At 34.3% G+C, this 17,273-nt stretch overlaps 1 protein-coding gene and 2 long non-coding RNA genes across 5 annotated transcripts in view; 2 read left to right on the top strand and 1 right to left on the bottom strand.

Annotated features, from left to right (window-relative positions):
- Nucleotides 1–17,273, bottom strand: part of LOC123867808 (tyrosine kinase receptor Cad96Ca) — a 74,862-nt gene that overhangs the window by 6,688 nt on the left and 50,901 nt on the right. For 2 of the 3 annotated variants that reach the window (XM_045910078.1, XM_045910077.1), the window contains exons 3-6: nt 7,546–7,778; nt 6,683–7,183; nt 6,219–6,326; nt 2,475–2,616 (exon numbers count right to left, since the gene is read on the bottom strand). In XM_045910078.1, coding sequence (XP_045766034.1) covers nt 2,475–2,616; nt 6,219–6,326; nt 6,683–7,183; nt 7,546–7,778 — 984 coding nt within the window. The remainder of the gene's footprint in view (nt 1–2,474; nt 2,617–6,218; nt 6,327–6,682; nt 7,184–7,545; nt 7,779–17,273) is intronic. The other variant, XM_045910079.1, reaches the window with a different exon arrangement.
- LOC123867816 lies at nt 99–13,374 on the top strand. The gene is made up of 3 exons (XR_006796514.1): nt 99–275; nt 3,674–3,677; nt 13,365–13,374. It is a non-coding gene; the product is annotated as an uncharacterized LOC123867816 (long non-coding RNA).
- LOC123867817 lies at nt 5,737–11,967 on the top strand. The gene is made up of 3 exons (XR_006796515.1): nt 5,737–5,823; nt 8,068–8,070; nt 11,958–11,967. It is a non-coding gene; the product is annotated as an uncharacterized LOC123867817 (long non-coding RNA).

Raw genomic sequence — 17,273 nt, forward strand, 5'->3', positions numbered from 1 at the left:
GAGTTAGATGGCCGAGCCTTGGCGAAGACGTCTATAACACGAGGCCAGATAAACATTCGGCCGGTCGAGGCATATATAGTACTTTTCTAAAAAATTAAACAAAAAAATTTAAAAAATATAGATTTTGCTAATTCAACATCCGCTCTCAAATTAGGTGTGCTATCAAATTCTATACTATCCTCACTTAAACTCATTTTGTCTAGTAGGTAACTTGTTTATAAATAATTTAAAAAGAACAGTCAATTCGCGCCTTTTAATAATATGAAGAAAAAAAAGTTTTTGAAAGTAATGAATGCGATACGGATAAGCATGCTGTGTGCTGAAAGCGCTGTTTGGTAGAGTTCCGAATTCAAACTATTTAAGCTAAAGAAAAAAAAATGAATATTAAAAATATACAAGATATTCAGGAAGGAAGATTACCAAATTCAAAATTATCATAGTAACGTTTCTGAACAGTTGTGAGGAACAAACATTATTCCAAAAAACTTACTTTCCAGCTACAACTACAGCTATTGTAATTACCTTACTGTCCAGAAATGAAATTCCATACTTACTTTTCTGGACAGTAGTAATACTGTACGTGTACGGGAAGTTTAACTTTCGAACGAATCTACAGAGTGTGAAATGTGCACATTTCATATCATTTTTTAGAAAAATATTTTTTATCCAATATACTTTTACAGGTACTTTTGAGTCGTCAACTTTAAACTTCAAGGGTGTCTGGCAAGGGTACGATACTACTCGTAAGTGTCAGGCTATGTATGACGATTTCTTATACTTATCCAAAGAAAATGTTTTAAAAAATCAACTTTATACTTTGCTGAAAGATTTTATAAGCCCTGTTACCTGTTTTTTGCCAAAGCTACCATGATCAACTCTATACTCGCTGATCGTTGTGTCACCCTGTGTTGGCAACAATGCGCAGAGAACTTTCAGATTTTATAAAATTATAAAAGTCTGGCCCTCACGGGCTCTCAGTCCATAAACTTCATACTACTAAATATATCGATAAGTTACCCACAGCGCAGGTTCAAGATAAAAGTTCTTTTTATCTGCTGGTAACCGACGAAGTCCATACTTAATATTATACTTAGATGCGAAAGTGTGTCTGGCTACCTTTTCAAGTCAAAAATCAAGCTGCCGAACTTTGGGCGACATAAATTACGCAGGTTTTTCGCGACACTCAACGTTAGGTTAATTACAAAATACTGCAGAAATCAGAAACATGCAAGTAAGTCTACAAACATTTACGATCTCATTATTGGGTATTGACAATACCTAAGCTAACAGTCGGCAGGTAACGATAGCATAGCCAGTAAGCAAATCATCATTCGCTGTTGTCGGCAAACATTTAGGGATCGACGAGTATCTTGTTCAGTCAGACCTGTATTCCTGGACAACAGTAATGTTATATGAACTCATAATGAACCCCTTTGTGATTCTGTGAAAACAAACGTTTCACAAGTGACAGTATCCACTATCCAGCCGAATTACTCGAAACAGATATTATTGCTTCATTTTCGGCAGATGTAATTAGATGGTCCAAAAATCTTTATGGAGCGTAGACAAAAGCGTACATATTTATGGAGTTGATGTACAATGTACACTATCCTCTTTGAACTAAGTATATACCTACTCCTTTTTGAAGTCGGTTAGTAATTAATGTGTAAAATAACAAATTAAACGGTTTAGATTCTTCAATTCTTTTTGTGTTCGTAATAATTTTGCATTTTATACATTTTCAGTAAAACTATATTGTACAAATACAAACAAGGCTAAATTCGTAGGCATACCGTAACAAGGCATATCGTAAATTGAAAAATACATTACATGTATTGGCGTCACTCAGAAAAGCAGGTATTATTTAAATATTTTTATCGAATTATTGGAATGTCCTCTCCAAAACCAACACAAAAAAACACAAGTTCAATGTGTAAGGTTATCCGAGAGTTTTAATCTAAACAAACTAATGCCAAAATAAGTAATTTAATTAGAGCGTGATTGCTATCACAACATCTAATTATTCAGTTCACAATCCAAATACCGAAAATATGCGATATCGCTCCGAATCTCAGAAGGAGACTGAACTAAAACCTTCGAAACACCCGTATTTATGCAAGTTCAATCTTGTTGGCCTCCTAGCAACAGATTGTATGACATCGAATGAGCCAAATATCGATTTTATCAAACTACCTGCATTAGGTAAATTAATAATTTTATATTATTTTTGACAACTCAAATCAATTTTTAAAAATAACCTTACACATGGAACTAGGAAACGGCTAAATTTTATTTTATTTTTATGTATGATAGTTTTGCATTTTGACTTTCTATTTTGAACAACATTTAGGTAAGTATAAAGAGAAATAAATATGAAAGGTCGCGTAAAGATCTTTCGAATACATTAAAAGTATCAAGTGTTTTTAGTGTTTATGGTTTTTGAAGTCGTTTTCTTTTTCTCGTATTTTACTCACCGTCTATATCTATAGCCTGCGCCCGCCACACTTGTCCAAAAGCGCCCTCGCCCACGATGTTAAATATCCTCAGCCTATGCCTCGGGAACTCCCACTCGTCTCGCGGCTCCTCCTTGCTATTTATGGTCGTTTCTTCGGAGATCTAGAAAAAAGTACCAGATTAAAATATATATGTACCTACTTAGTAAGTTTAGGTAGGTACCAGCAGTATTTTAAGACTACATATTTAATTTCGTAGATACCACGTTTTAATTGATTGCCCAAGAAACGGAATATAATGTTTTCAGGGTGTATGTACCTATATAAGTTTCTTTATTCCTGCTGAATTTTAATGCTGAAATTTTCAGGATAATATGTCCTTGGTAGACTTATCAAACGTACCAAGTATCAATTGTCTAGCTGTTATGATTTCAGATTTATTGCCATTCAAAACCCCTCTAGTCAAAAATTCTAAAATACTTCCGTAAGTCCTAGAAGACTGGTATGTAGGCTAGGGATTGCATTCAAACAAAAGGAAAAAACTTTTCCTAGTCTGCACATTAAAAAAATGTGTTTCCTGAAGTCCTAAAAGGCTGAAATTTGATATATCTGCTTTAAAATTGAGTTGCAAGATTTCTCCCAACCAAACATAGTTACATACATTGCAAGTGGAATAAAAGCTTTAAAAAAAATAGGTAACGATAGAGAGCGGGCCAGGAAAATGTTGTAGGTACCTACAAAAAATAGATCCCAAAAAAAAAAATCTAGGGCACCTGCCAAAAAGAAATGAAATCCCACCAAAAACATTTCATGTAAAGGATGCCAAGACTCACAAGTTCATAATGATTAAAGTTATGAGATCTCTAGTAGAGCCAAGCCCCTAGCCAAGCTTAGATTTGTGCTGGCCATGGGTTCTATACCATGTCCAAAGTATATAGCTCTTAAATGCTCTTGACTATGTCACATTTATAACAATAAATAACAAATAACTCTACTTACAAGCCCTGATTCTACAAACCCTAAATCTAGGTTAAAAAAGTACGGCTTAGCCGTTTAATGTTAATGCTTAATATAAGGTAGTTATTTCGAAATTTCAGACAGACACTCCAATTTTATTTATTAGTATAGATTATTTTTTAAGTTTATTTTATGTTCATGTCAATAAAAAAATTATGTGGTAATTTCGTACGACGGTACGGAACACTTCGTGTGCGAATCAGACTCGTACGTGGCTACTTTTTTAGAAATCAGCAATAAACTTTTACTAACAATCTTAGTTGTGCGGTCCTGAATAAAATGCATTTGTTTTTGAGACGGTAGAGTAACCGGTAAACAGTAGAATACCTAGGCAACTAGGTATATAATAATATGTTTATTTTTCTAAATTACAGAACCCTCGGTGGGCGAGTCTGATAAACAAAACAAACTACAAACACTAATTATATTATTTATTATTAGAAGATGCCCGCGACTTCATTCGCGTGGATTTGGGTTTTTAAAGATCTCGTGGGAACTGTTTGATTTTCCGGGATAAAAAGTTGCCTATGTCAATTACAGGGACGCAAGCTACCTCGGTACCAAATTTCATACAAATCGCTTAAGCGGATGGGTTTTTGGGAATCCCGTGGGAACTCTTTGATTTTCCGGGATAAAAAGTAGCCTATGTCCGTCTCCGGGATATAACCTAACCGTGTACCAAATTTCGTCAGAATCGGTTAAACTCGGCTAAACCATGAAAAGGTAGCAGACATACAGACAGACACACTTTTGCATTTATAATATTAATAGTTAGGAAGTATGGATTATTGTGTTCACTTTTGAACTAGAACATTGTTATTTCGTTGTATTACAATTTAGTTTTCACTATCACTACTAGACACGTTAACGTGAGGTTTCTTCAAATAATGTTTTGCCATGATTTCTACGAGTCACGATTTTGCTATTTTGTAAGCAAAAATTCTAAATTATGCACGGTGAATTTTTAGAGCCATGGCTAAGTAAATCGCCTTAAGGGGCATGAGAGGGGCCTTCCCACGAAATTCAAATTTAATTTAGTTTTTCGCAATTTGTAAACTAATACGAGAACGTAGGCTTATGGCAGTTCAATTGCGGGAATGGTAGTATCATCCTTACAGGTTTATATAAAAATCTTTACTTGAAAAGGTCCAGTTTAAGAAATAACCTCTAGTATCGACTAATTTGTGAGAATAGTTAAACCATTAATAGTACCCTGCCGCGATGCTGTCTCAGAACAGCGCGGTTGTCACGTGGCGCTCGGCCACTATTATTCTCACAGATTCGAGTTTCTGTCCAGATAATATATAATTTTTTTACCCAAAAAAAGTGCCTAGATTTTCAAAACAAACAAGTGTAGTCGATAGTAGTGCGATAGTAGTGGTACCACGGTTCTAAAATCACCCCGTATATAGTAAATTATGTCATACATTATAAACTTTCCTCATTAAAAATTCTAAATAATATTAGAAACTCTTTAAAATTCAATAAGAAGTATAGAAATTATTAGTGACAAGGAACATAGAAGTGCCGATTCCGACCACATTTTTAAAGCATGTCATATCCCTAAAGATTATGTGCCTAAAGAGAAAAGCATATAGGTCTCGTACCTATACTATACTAGTAAGTCTTGAAACCGTACAAGATTCAGTGCTCTTTACATTCATTCATATTTTAATCTTCTAGCCAAAAGTTTTCTAACCATCACTGCTTACCTTCGGGCATGATTGCCGTCAAACGAAAACTGATTTTGTATTGAAAACCAAATAGGTAACTAAGTAATTTTGGGACAAATTAAATTGGGTCAAGAATCAAGATACATACTCCTATATCCCCGAATTTAGTGAACCTCCTTATGTACATATTTGCGCTGTCGGAGCGGAGACCAATCCTTAATCGAACTAAATTATACTTAAACAAATGTTCTTTTTTTTGTATTTGATTTCGCGTAATGTGTATGCTAACAAACTAATACAATTCTATAATAGCAGTAGGTATATAATTAATGTGTGGAAAAATACCTAGCTCCATCAATGATGAATCTAGTTAGTTGCGTAATATTGGTATTTGTATAACGATTGCTGTAATTATATTTCCAGTAAGTATTTATATTATTCTGCATAACATTGAAAACATCATTGTTTAATTTATAATAATTATTTATAAACCATTACTTATTAATTAGCATAAAACTTTTAAGGCCGAATATATGAAAAGATTATGTACAAACACTATGTACAAAAACACATTATACCTACTTACGCTATATCTCTTTTGTTGCATTCCATTATGTAATACATAATTTTATTGTCATTTAGTTGGTTTAATTGATTGTGATTTAGGCTACGATTGGGCTGTGGGACTGTCGTGTCTGTTTCGAATAAAAGTCCCATAAAAATTAAGATAATAAAAAAAAGAAATGAATAATATCAAAAAATTGACCACTTATTTTGATTTCAATTTTTTGAACTGCTTAAAAGTATTAGGTATCGAATTCTGACTATGCAGATTTTTTATGGACATTAAAATTTTTTGGTGTATAAATATAAATATACGTACCTAAAAAATAATTATAAATAGGCAAATATAGCAAAGGATCTTGGTATAGAATAAATAGTAATATATAAGTAGATATTCTATTTAAAAAACGAATACAAGCTTTCGAGGAGCTTAAAGGGAACAGGGAATACAAAATACAAAGTGACAATAGAGGACCCAGACAGATAACAGATGAGAGAGAAACAGACTGACCTGTAAATGGTTGGCATCCCAGGACTCATATCGATTGGAATAAGCACGTGGGCGGTCCCACATGTTGAAAGTGGAGTCTTGTAGCACGATGCCACTTGAGTCTTTGCTCTGTGGACAACGGTAACGAAATCATAGACATGCAATCAAAGATCAATTCGTTTTGGGTTCAGTTTAGATATATTGTAATCATCCTAAAACAAACGTCCTAAAATTGGAACTTTGAAATGCAGTCTCCAATATAAGAATATCAACCTGCTAAATTTTTCCCACTAATAAAGAAAAGATTTTTAGAATTTCCACCCGAGCCATGCCGAGACGTGTCATCTAGTAATAATTATTTTAAAATTACACGAGGTCACTAATTAATTTGTATCTAATGATTTATTAGCCGTTTAGATCTGAATTTATATTACATTGTATTCAGATCTGATTTAGATGTATTTAGAACCGTTTTCTGAACTTACCATATCTTCCTTATTAGGCTTCTTTCTTTTACTGTTGTTCTTTTTCCACACAAATATGATAACTGCAGCCACTATAGCCACCAAGCCACCTATGGCGACAAGAGGGATTACTGTCAAAGGAACATCACTGCCTATAGGAGTTTCTTTTACTGGCACTTCGGAAACATTGCGCTTGGTCTCCTCTTGCTCTACCATTTTATCTTCATGAGGCTCATCGATTTTAACAGATGATGCCGTTGTTGTGACATTAGAAATTATTTTTCTATCAGGTACAGTTATTTCTGACATAAAGGGTACTGGGGTTTTGGTAGTTCTTTCTGTGGGTCTTGGGAACTTTGGTACTAGTGGTATATTTGGATAGTTTGGAATGGCGAATGGCGGTGGGCGAGGTGCATTTGGTCTTGATCCTGAATTGTCGGTCACTGTTGCAAATACTTCAGTACGTTGTGGAATTGAGGTTCCATCGGATGCCGTCACCCATAGTGAGTAAGATCGATTTTCCTGAAATCAAAATATTACTCATTAGTGATAATAACCTAGTAAACGTGTTTATGTTTGCCGACTTAATTGGCTGCAATCTCATCATCAGAAAAAATGGCATACCTCAAAAAGTGGTATAAACTCACACTAATTGAAGTAATTTTTGTAGAAGGGGAAGGGTCGTTGTTGTTTTCAAGATTCATTCCATGTCCATTTTTAAGAGAATTTGAAAAATTGTTTCACGATACTTAATATTGAATATTATATTAATGTCTAAAAAATGGGATATATTTTGACTATTGATGATGATGATGAAATTATATTATGTAAGAAGATACTTTAATATTCTTAGATTTTTATGCATAGCAAATTTCATTATTTACCTTATCTTTCAGCGTATCGTTGACTCTGACGACTCCAGAAATCGGATCAATTTTGAAAGGAGTCGGTGGCCCAGAAGTTTCTAGGCCGTAGGTGACTGATTCTGTGCCGGTCTGATCCCGATGTACCCTGGTAACTACAGCACCAATCGGGTCCGTGGACATCACATACCAGTTCCGTTCCACGTGAGTGATGGCTGGCAAGCTGAAGCCAGGCGGCATCATTTGTGACGACGCTGGAAGCAAGACAAAGAGGAAGAAATGAAGATTTTAATATTATACATGGAACTTCAACTGAAGCAATGCCGAGCGATCAGCGAGTTCATTCGCTAACTCAATGATCAACACTAAAGATGATCATCAAACTCATTTGACATTGGTTGGTTCTACATTGCTGCTTCACTGAGCGATAATAAAATAAATTTCTTAGCAAACGTAGATCTATACATATAATAAAATTGTAGAAAAGTGGTGTCTGTACAATGGAAATATATTAAAAAAAAGTAGCAGGGGTTGTTATTAGAGGGTGTTAGGGGATTTAGATACGGTTTTCACTAATATATTGTAGTAAGCTTCACTTAACATTTAGTGTTTATTTCATGTCAATCGGTTCATAAATAAAAAAGTTATGTCAATTTAAAGAATCACGTCGAACATTTTTAACGTACAGAGTATATGCTGCCCGAAAAGTCACTATTCCATGCGAACGAAGTCGCGGGCACAGCTAGTTACAAATAAATGTTAAGTGCGCTATGTGGCTATTAAACAGTGGTGATCTCTGAGTTAGCGAATCAACCAGCCGCGCTGGGGCAAAAACGTGTGTACCAATCACATTGGTAATCATATTAATTAGGGTGATAACTGATAAATGATGTGATAATATTACAAGCTCACTGATTGATTTAATCCTGGACGTTCCCTCTGAGCTCAGCTCGTTTCGGTTTGTTTTGGTGCATACACACCTTTATGCACCTTAATTTCTATACTAGCTAATGCTCGCAGCTTCGCCCGCGTGGATTTAGGTTTTCGAAAATTCCATGGAAACTTGATTTCCCAGGACAAAAGTAGCCTCTCCGTAATAGCCCATCCCCGGGATGCAACTTGTTTCTGTACCACGTAAAAACATTAAAGCGGATGATCCTTTAAAAATCCCGAGGGATCGCCAGGATTTAGGAATACAATTCCTTACAGCATCAGTTTTGAGGAGTTGGGTCCTCGAGTTTAACGACAAAGTGTTTACTTGTTTCCCTTCAATATCAATTTATAACCGACAATTTCTAAATCCCCTCAACTTTAGTGGTCAGGTCCCCTGCAGCATCAGGATTGAGGAGTTGGAATCCAAATTTTTTATGAAATAATGTTGCAAAGTTCCTTTATCGATTAAAAAAAAACACGCAAATCGGTTGAGAAATCTCGGAGATATTGGTGTACATAGATATAAAAAACACAAGTCCTCCATTTTTGAAAGTCGATTAAAAAAAGTAGTCTATTTTACTCCCTGGTCAATCCTTTACTTGTCTGTGAAAATCCCGTGAAAATCGGTTCAGCCGTTCCGAAGATTAGCCCGTTCAAACAGACAGACGGACAGATAGACAAAAATTTTAAAAACCTGCGATTCAGTTATGATATCGTTCAAATAACCATATGAGCTTAATATGAGGTAGTTATTTCGAAATAACAGACAGACACTCCAATTTTATTTATTAAAAAAAAATAGTAGGTATAGATATAGATATAGATAGAAAGATTAGATAAATATTTTTAACCCCCGACCCAAAAAGAGGGGTGTTATAAGTTTGACGTGTGTATCTGTGTATCTGTGTGTCTGTGTATCTGTATATCTGTCTGTGGCATCGTAGCGCCTAAACGACTGAACCGATTTTAATTTACTTTTTTTTGTTTGAAAGGTGGCTTGATCGAGAGTGTTCTTAGCTATAATCCAAAAAAATTGGTTCAGCCGTTTAAAAGTTATTAGCTATTTTCTAGTTTTCTTGTAGAAAAGAAGGTTAGATAACCCTTAGGTTCATAATATTCAAGTGTCAATTGACAAATGTCAAGCTGTCAAGATGGACGTTGCCTAGATATACATAATTATTTATTTGAAAATGATTTGTCGGGGGTGTTGAAAATTTTTAATTTACACTTGTACCTACTTGTATTTATTAAAAAAAAAAATAGTAGGTATAGATATAGATATAGATAGAAAGATTAGATAAATATTTTTAACCCCCGACCCAAAAAGAGGGGTGTTATAAGTTTGACGTGTGTATCTGTGTGTCTGTGTATCTGTGAATCTGTCTGTGGCATCGTAGCGCCTAAACGAATGAACCGATTTAAATCTAGTTTTTTTTTGTTTGAAAGGTGGCTTGATCGAGAGTGTTCTTAGCTATAATCCAAAAAAAATTGGTTCAGCCATTTAAAAATTATCAGCTCTTTTCTAGTTTTCTTGTAGAAAAGAAGGTTAACTAACCGTTAGGTTCATAATATTATGTCAATTGACAAATGTCAAGCTGTCGAGATGGACGTTGCCTAGATACATAATTATTTATTTGAAAATGATGTTTTGGAAAACTCAGATACTTTGGATAGCTATAATCCTAGAAAATCAGTTCAGCCGTTTGAAAGTTATCAGCTCTTTTCTAGTTACTGTAGCTTTCACTTGTCGGGGGTGTTATAATTTTTTGCCATTTTGCCCTTTGTATTCTGAACTAGCGAAATACAATGGTCTAGACTTGGGATTACGCTTTTCGATATAACACATCGATGGATATAACTCGATTTTTTCTTTTTTCTTTTTAAACTTTTCGATAGACTCATTACAGACTATATTGTTAATAAAATAATATTTCGTGCAAAAAGAGTAAAATAAACATACGAAACGTGTAACACAGAATACAAAAAATAATTCACCTAAGGAATTTTTGACAATATGTAAAATTCATAAATTCAGAATCGAGCCATACATATTTCCTTTGAATTGGAATTATTCTCAACATATTTTGTGGTCTCATAGTACACATATTTTGACAAGAATTCCTACAAATATTTATCGCTAAGTAGAGTCGTACAAAGCAGACAACACACGAAACGTCATTTTGCTCTTCGGGATTAAAAAACCGGTCAAGTGACTCGCACTTGACCGGTCTTTCAGCGTCTTATAGCGTTCTAGTGACACCCTGTTGTTAGGGTCATTTGCTTATTATTGAGATTTATTTATTAATATGTGATATAATTCTATATTTTTATGGTAATTTTTAGTTTAAAAAGATTAAATCGCGAAGGGACTCGCTTTTAACAGGACGGCCGAGCTGTTAGGGTCATATGCTTATTATTAATATGTGATATAATTCTATGTTTAATAATATGAATTAAGAGCTTATGAGTAGCGCATGATGTATGAATTGTATGTCTGTATAACTTACGTAAGTCAATAATATAAAATTAATGTCATTAGTAAAACCTCTTTGAAATAGATTGCATAGACAATAATAAAAATATATAAAAAAAAACTATAATGTCATAATATTGTATTCGAGGTTCGATTCGGGGTTGACATTCGAGTAAGAAGACAAGAGGGAACGGAATATGTTTTTTTATAGTGCAAATGTTCGACGAAATGTTAATTTAATTTAATATTAATAAATGATAAGAGAAGTAAGATTGTAAAATAGAATGATAAAGTAATAAATGAGTTGTAAATATTGATGGAGTTGTTTGAGGTTTTGGCCGATGCCAACAGTTCAGAAGTGGGATCTTACAAGGATATAAAAAATTTCCTTTCACGCCTACAAAGTGCCTACAATTTGTGAGTATAAAACATTTTTTTTTTTGCTTTGACAAGAATTAGAGGAATTATAAAGTTAGGACTTAAAAATATGAATGAGTGTAAAGAACAAAATGTTTAAAAAAAAGTGGGTGATTAAACTGCGCACAAAAAGACTGGGGAAAAAAAAACAAAAGAACATCAGAAGATCAATGGAAATTGTTATGTATGAAAACAACGAGATTCCGATGCTGACTGGTTTATTGATAAATTAGACATATCCAGTGACAGTTGACACACATTATAAGTTCCATGACTACCTACATATTTCATACATATCAGAAATGACTAAAATTATTTTTACAATGTAGTACAATGTAATTTACAATGTATGATTTAATAAGCACGGTATAATTTCGGTTCAGTTCGGTGGTATACAAATTGATAGAAAGAGGGTTAAGGGCATAGATATGTGTTAAGGGTTGTTTATGTTGATTCTGATTTTAGTGAAATAATTTTAAGGTCGAAGTAAATGAAATAGCAATGATATTACCTACATAATATTTAATACGAATGTTGCGTATTACGCATGGAAGGAAAATATTAATTTTGTTAATCTTTACTTATTATATTAATATTATTGAGAGGAAAGATGTGCTTGTTCGTATTAATTGATAAACTCTGATTTAATGAACCGACTTTAATAATTCTTCCACCATTGAAAAGCTATTTTATGCAGAAGGAACATAGGTTATGTTTAATACGATAAGTAGATACATATACTTTCTACTAGCTGATCTCTGGTAGATACACTATGTGGTGCCTACCCAATCTACCAATATGGGTGGTCTTGCCCAGTGTGGTGGACTATAGCCTAAGTCCTGGCTCCGAAAGGAGACCTGTTCTTAGTAGTGGACCAGCGATGGGTTTCTGATGATGACGATGATGGTGATGATGATGATGATGATGATGATGATGACGATGATGAGTACGATAATGATGATGGTGATGATGATGATAAGTATGACGATTATGATGATGATGATGATGAGCACGACGATCATGATAATGATGATGATGATGACGACGATGATGATGATAAGTATGACGATCATGATGATGATGAGTACGACGATCATGATGATGATGATGATGAGTATGACACTCATGATGATGATGAGTACGACGATCATGATGATGATGAGTACGACGATGATGATGATGATAATGATGACGAGTATCATGATGATGATGATGAATACGACGATCATGATGATGATAATGATGACGAGTATGATGATGAGTACGACGATCATGATGATGATGAGTACGACGATCATGATGATGATGATGAGTACGACAATGATGATGATGATGATAAAGATGACGATCATGATGATGATGATGATGAATACGACGATTATGATGAAGATAATGATGACGAGTATGATGATGATGATGATGATAATAATAATGATGTAGAGTATTATGATGATGATGATGATGAAGAGTAAGACGACAATGATGATGATGATGATGATGATGATGATGATAATGATGACGAGTATGATGATCATGATGATAATGATGATTCTAATGATGATAGTAACGAATATGACGATGATGATGATGATAATGAGTATGACGATCATGATTATGATATTAACGAATATGACGATGATTATGATGATGATGAATATGACGATGATGATGATGGTGGTGATGATGACGAATATGATGTTCATGATGATGACGACGAAGACGATGCTAAGCTTCTTATAGAAATCGTAAATGAGTCTGTTACAGTGAATCTTTGAAACAATATTATCATAGTGAAATTAATATTTTGTGATAAAAGAACATGTGAACAAAGTGTATGTCTATTCAAGAACGACTAAGATGTAGTATTTAAGATAATTTATAAGCTTAGATTAAAAGTAAACTACATGGTCATAATATTAGGCTAGATCATAGTTCAATTGAGTAGCTTATTGGCACTCATATTAAGAAAAAAATGATAATATTTCTAACAATAAACGCAAAATAACTGATAGATAAGCGAATGATGCACTGTAATACTGTATTGCCATTTTCTAAGACTGAATCAGTTTTAAAGTGGTTTAGAACTGAAAATCGACAATTTGAGGAAAATAGGTTGGAATAAGCTTTTGACTACACAGTTGTACTAATTCTATATTGGAGTGGGTTGGTGTCAAATTGTTACAGGAATGAAATCAACAATGAAATCACTCTCTTCTACATAAAACAAGTATCTGCAGTTAATGTTAACGATAAAGCGATTGATAAGTACATAATGAAAGTGAATAAGAATAGGAATAGACGACAGATACGAGGAATAAAAAGTAGAAATAAACAAATAAACTCATCAGATTGAGGATAAATAGAATAGTTTCAGTTTCGTTTTGAATATAGACAGTGATTCAGACTGTTTGATATCCATAGCAGTATAGCGGTAACAGTAAAAGATTTAGCATAATAGGAAGAGGAGTACGTAGGTATTTTCAACCGTAGATTATTTTGAAAACGAAGAGAAAAGGAGTTTATATTACATAAGTACTCAAATCGATCTTTAAGATAAAGAGGAGTGGAGGGATTGAATAGTATAGAGTAAAAAGGATGAAGAATATGGGCATTCCTACGAAGTCGAATCGGGAGCCACTTGAGCTTACGGCGGAACTCGTAAATGGGGTCATACTTTCGTAGCCCAAATATGAACCTTTTATACAGATTTTTAAGCTTATACACAGGTTTGTTCAGTTGATCCTCAATTAGGTTAAGATAACAGGTATTAGGGTAATCGAGGATTGGTAGAAGAAGAGACTGAGCTAACGCAACCGTAGTGGGTATAGGAAGAACATGACGCAATCTTCGGAGGGAGCCGACTGCACCAAATATCTTCCTGCTCAGCTCAATCATTTGTGGTGTCTAAAATTTTTCCCAGATTTTTGACTTTGTCCCGGTTTATGAAACCCATCGAACATGGCAGGCGGCAGCTGTGTTAGTGGTACTCGTGACATTAATTTTGGACTTCCGATGATGATAACCTGAGTCTTCTTTGGATTCACTGTTAGTCCAAACGAGTTGCTCCATTTTAAAATTTGTGAAAGATTTACATTTATCAAATTAATAGTGTTGGGCAGATCTGTAATTTACACTGTAAATAGATTTGGAAACCGTCGGCATAAAGGCAATAGAGAGAAGTAATGTGGGAGCAAATCGAATGAATGAAAATGGAAAACGAGAGGAGACAACACGGCACCTTGCGAGACGCCAGCCCTTACAACAGACCAACTAGAAAATGAATCTTGAACTCGTACATGTTGTCTGCGTCCATGCAAGTAGCTTCGAAACCAGCCAATTACCTCAGGAGATACGAGTATGTTAAGAGAAATTAATACAGCAAGTAGAATATCAAAGTCTATAGTATGGAAGGCATTACTAAAATCAAGCAATGTCAGTACCGTAATCTGTTGATGTCCACGCTCTTGGAAAACTTTGGAATCAATGGAATGGTTAAAGATGTATGTGTTTGAGGGGCTAAATACAAATACCATTTCATTAACGCTATCAACCTCCGAGACTACATTTAACTAATTTTAGCAGCATCCTCGCGCAATCGATTAAGCCCATTCTACCAAAATTGCGCTGGGGAACTATCTTCGGTTTAACTTTAGAAAGTTGTAATTTGTAAGACAAGAAGAATAAGTCGTGGTACGAAAAGGCAGAAGCTTTGCACTGGTCATGCTTTTCAACATGACCAAAAATGATACAAGGAATAGATCGAGGTGGTACGCAGTTCGGAAAAACGTAAATCGCTGAAAGAGGGAGTATATGTAAGTTAGAGCCACTTATGAGAGATTTCAGACGCGATGCTCTGTTATCATTTTTGAGCAGGCAGTTATTGAAATCTCCCATGACGATAGTGTGGTTATAAAGTGGGGTGAACTGCTCTACCAGGACTTCAAATGACGAAAAATAGTCAACCGCTAGATTTGGACTACAGTAGACACCAGGAAGGAGTTTTTCATGCCCAAAGATTATCTCTATGAAAATATGTTCAGCAGTGGATGATGGTTGCAAGGAATTTGAAATTGTAAAAGGAATGTGTGATCTTATGTAAATAGCTACACCTCCACCAGTGCGCCCAATTTGGCCATTGCGAATCAAATGAAATCATGGTAGAGAGTAAGATGTTGAAGGTAGCTAAAATCACGTGTATATTTTTACTATCGAAAGAGGAAAACATATCAGGGTAATGTGCAAAAATGCTCTGGGCATTTAGATGAATAGCATTGAAGTTATAATGAGGTCCATCTCATTAAAAGCGTTAGTATAACAATCCTGTAATCAGTTAATAGCCTACGTGCTATTTCTGTACTATGTGAATACTTATATGAAAATACTAAAATTAATTATTGAAATTATTATTTTATAAATAACGATTATTGTTTTTTTATATTATACACTCAAGAATATTGTTTTAATTACTGTGTATTCATGTTTCGGCAATGTGTACAATTTTATGTCGTTTTTTTTTTTGCTTTTAAAATGAATTTAGAAAGATCGAATACTTTTATGGTAATTTTTAGTTTAAAAAGATTAAATCGCGGAGGGACTCGCGATTAACAGGAAGGCCGAGCTGTTAGGGTCATTTGCTTATTATTGAGATTTATTTATTAATATGTGATATAATTCTATATTTTTATGGTAATTTTTAGTTTAAAAAGATTAAATCGCGAAGGGACTCGCTTTTAACAGGACGGCCGAGCTGTTAGGGTCATATGCTTATTATTAATATGTGATATAATTCTATGTTTAATAATATGAATTAAGAGCTTATGAGTAGCGCATGATGTATGAATTGTATGTCTGTATAACTTACGTAAGTCAATAATATAAAATTAATGTCATTAGTAAAACCTCTTTGAAATAGATTGCATAGACAATAATAAAAATATATAAAAAAAAACTATAATGTCATAATATTGTATTCGAGGTTCGATTCGGGGTTGACATTCGAGTAAGAAGACAAGAGGGAACGGAATATGTTTTTTTATAGTGCAAATGTTATACGAAATGTTAATTTAATTTAATATTAATAAATGATAAGAGAAGTAAGATTGTAAAATAGAATGATAAAGTAATAAATGAGTTGTAAATATTGATGGAGTTGTTTGAGGTTTTGGCCGATGCCAACACTGTTTATTTCAACGCATTGTGCCGCGCTGTGTAGTGCTTCACAGCATCACTGGAAATGCGGCCCTGCCTAAAGCCAAGAAGATTGTGATGATTGCGTCAAAATTACTTACGTCGGGGACATCGTAACTTTGACGCACACTCCCATCCATCCATTCTAATAAATACATTTGCTGTCATAATAATACAATGATTTATGTGTTCTGAGATTGGTTCCAGTAAGTTTGCCGGATAAATTGTGCCAACTTCTATTATCACTATCATTTTATGTTATTATTATGTAATTCTTATTAGGTACTAGCTGATGCCCGCGACTTCGTTCGTGTGGATGTAGGTTTTTTAAAATTCACGTGGGAACTCTTTGATTTTCCGGGATAAAAAGTAGCCTATGTGCTAATCCAGGGTATAATCTATCTCCATTCTAAATTTCAGCCCAATCCGTCCAGTAGTTTTTGCGTGAAGGAGTAACAAACATACACACACACACACACACACACACACACACACACACACACACACACACACACACACACACACACACATACAAACTTTCAGCTTTATAATATTATAGTGTGATCAGATCAATGATTATGAATCTGAACAACAAAGACAACAAGGACAACGAAGTGATTCTATAAGGGTGACTTTTTACTCGACTACGGCAAAGCCAAAAGGAAGGGTTATATCGTTTTGAGGTACATAAAGCCTAGGAGAGGTACCGCTCTACAAAACTTTGAACCGAGTGTTTGAG

The sequence above is a fragment of the Maniola jurtina genome, chromosome 8 (genome assembly GCF_905333055.1).
Source record: "Maniola jurtina chromosome 8, ilManJurt1.1, whole genome shotgun sequence".
NCBI classification, from domain to species: Eukaryota; Metazoa; Arthropoda; class Insecta; order Lepidoptera; family Nymphalidae; genus Maniola; species Maniola jurtina.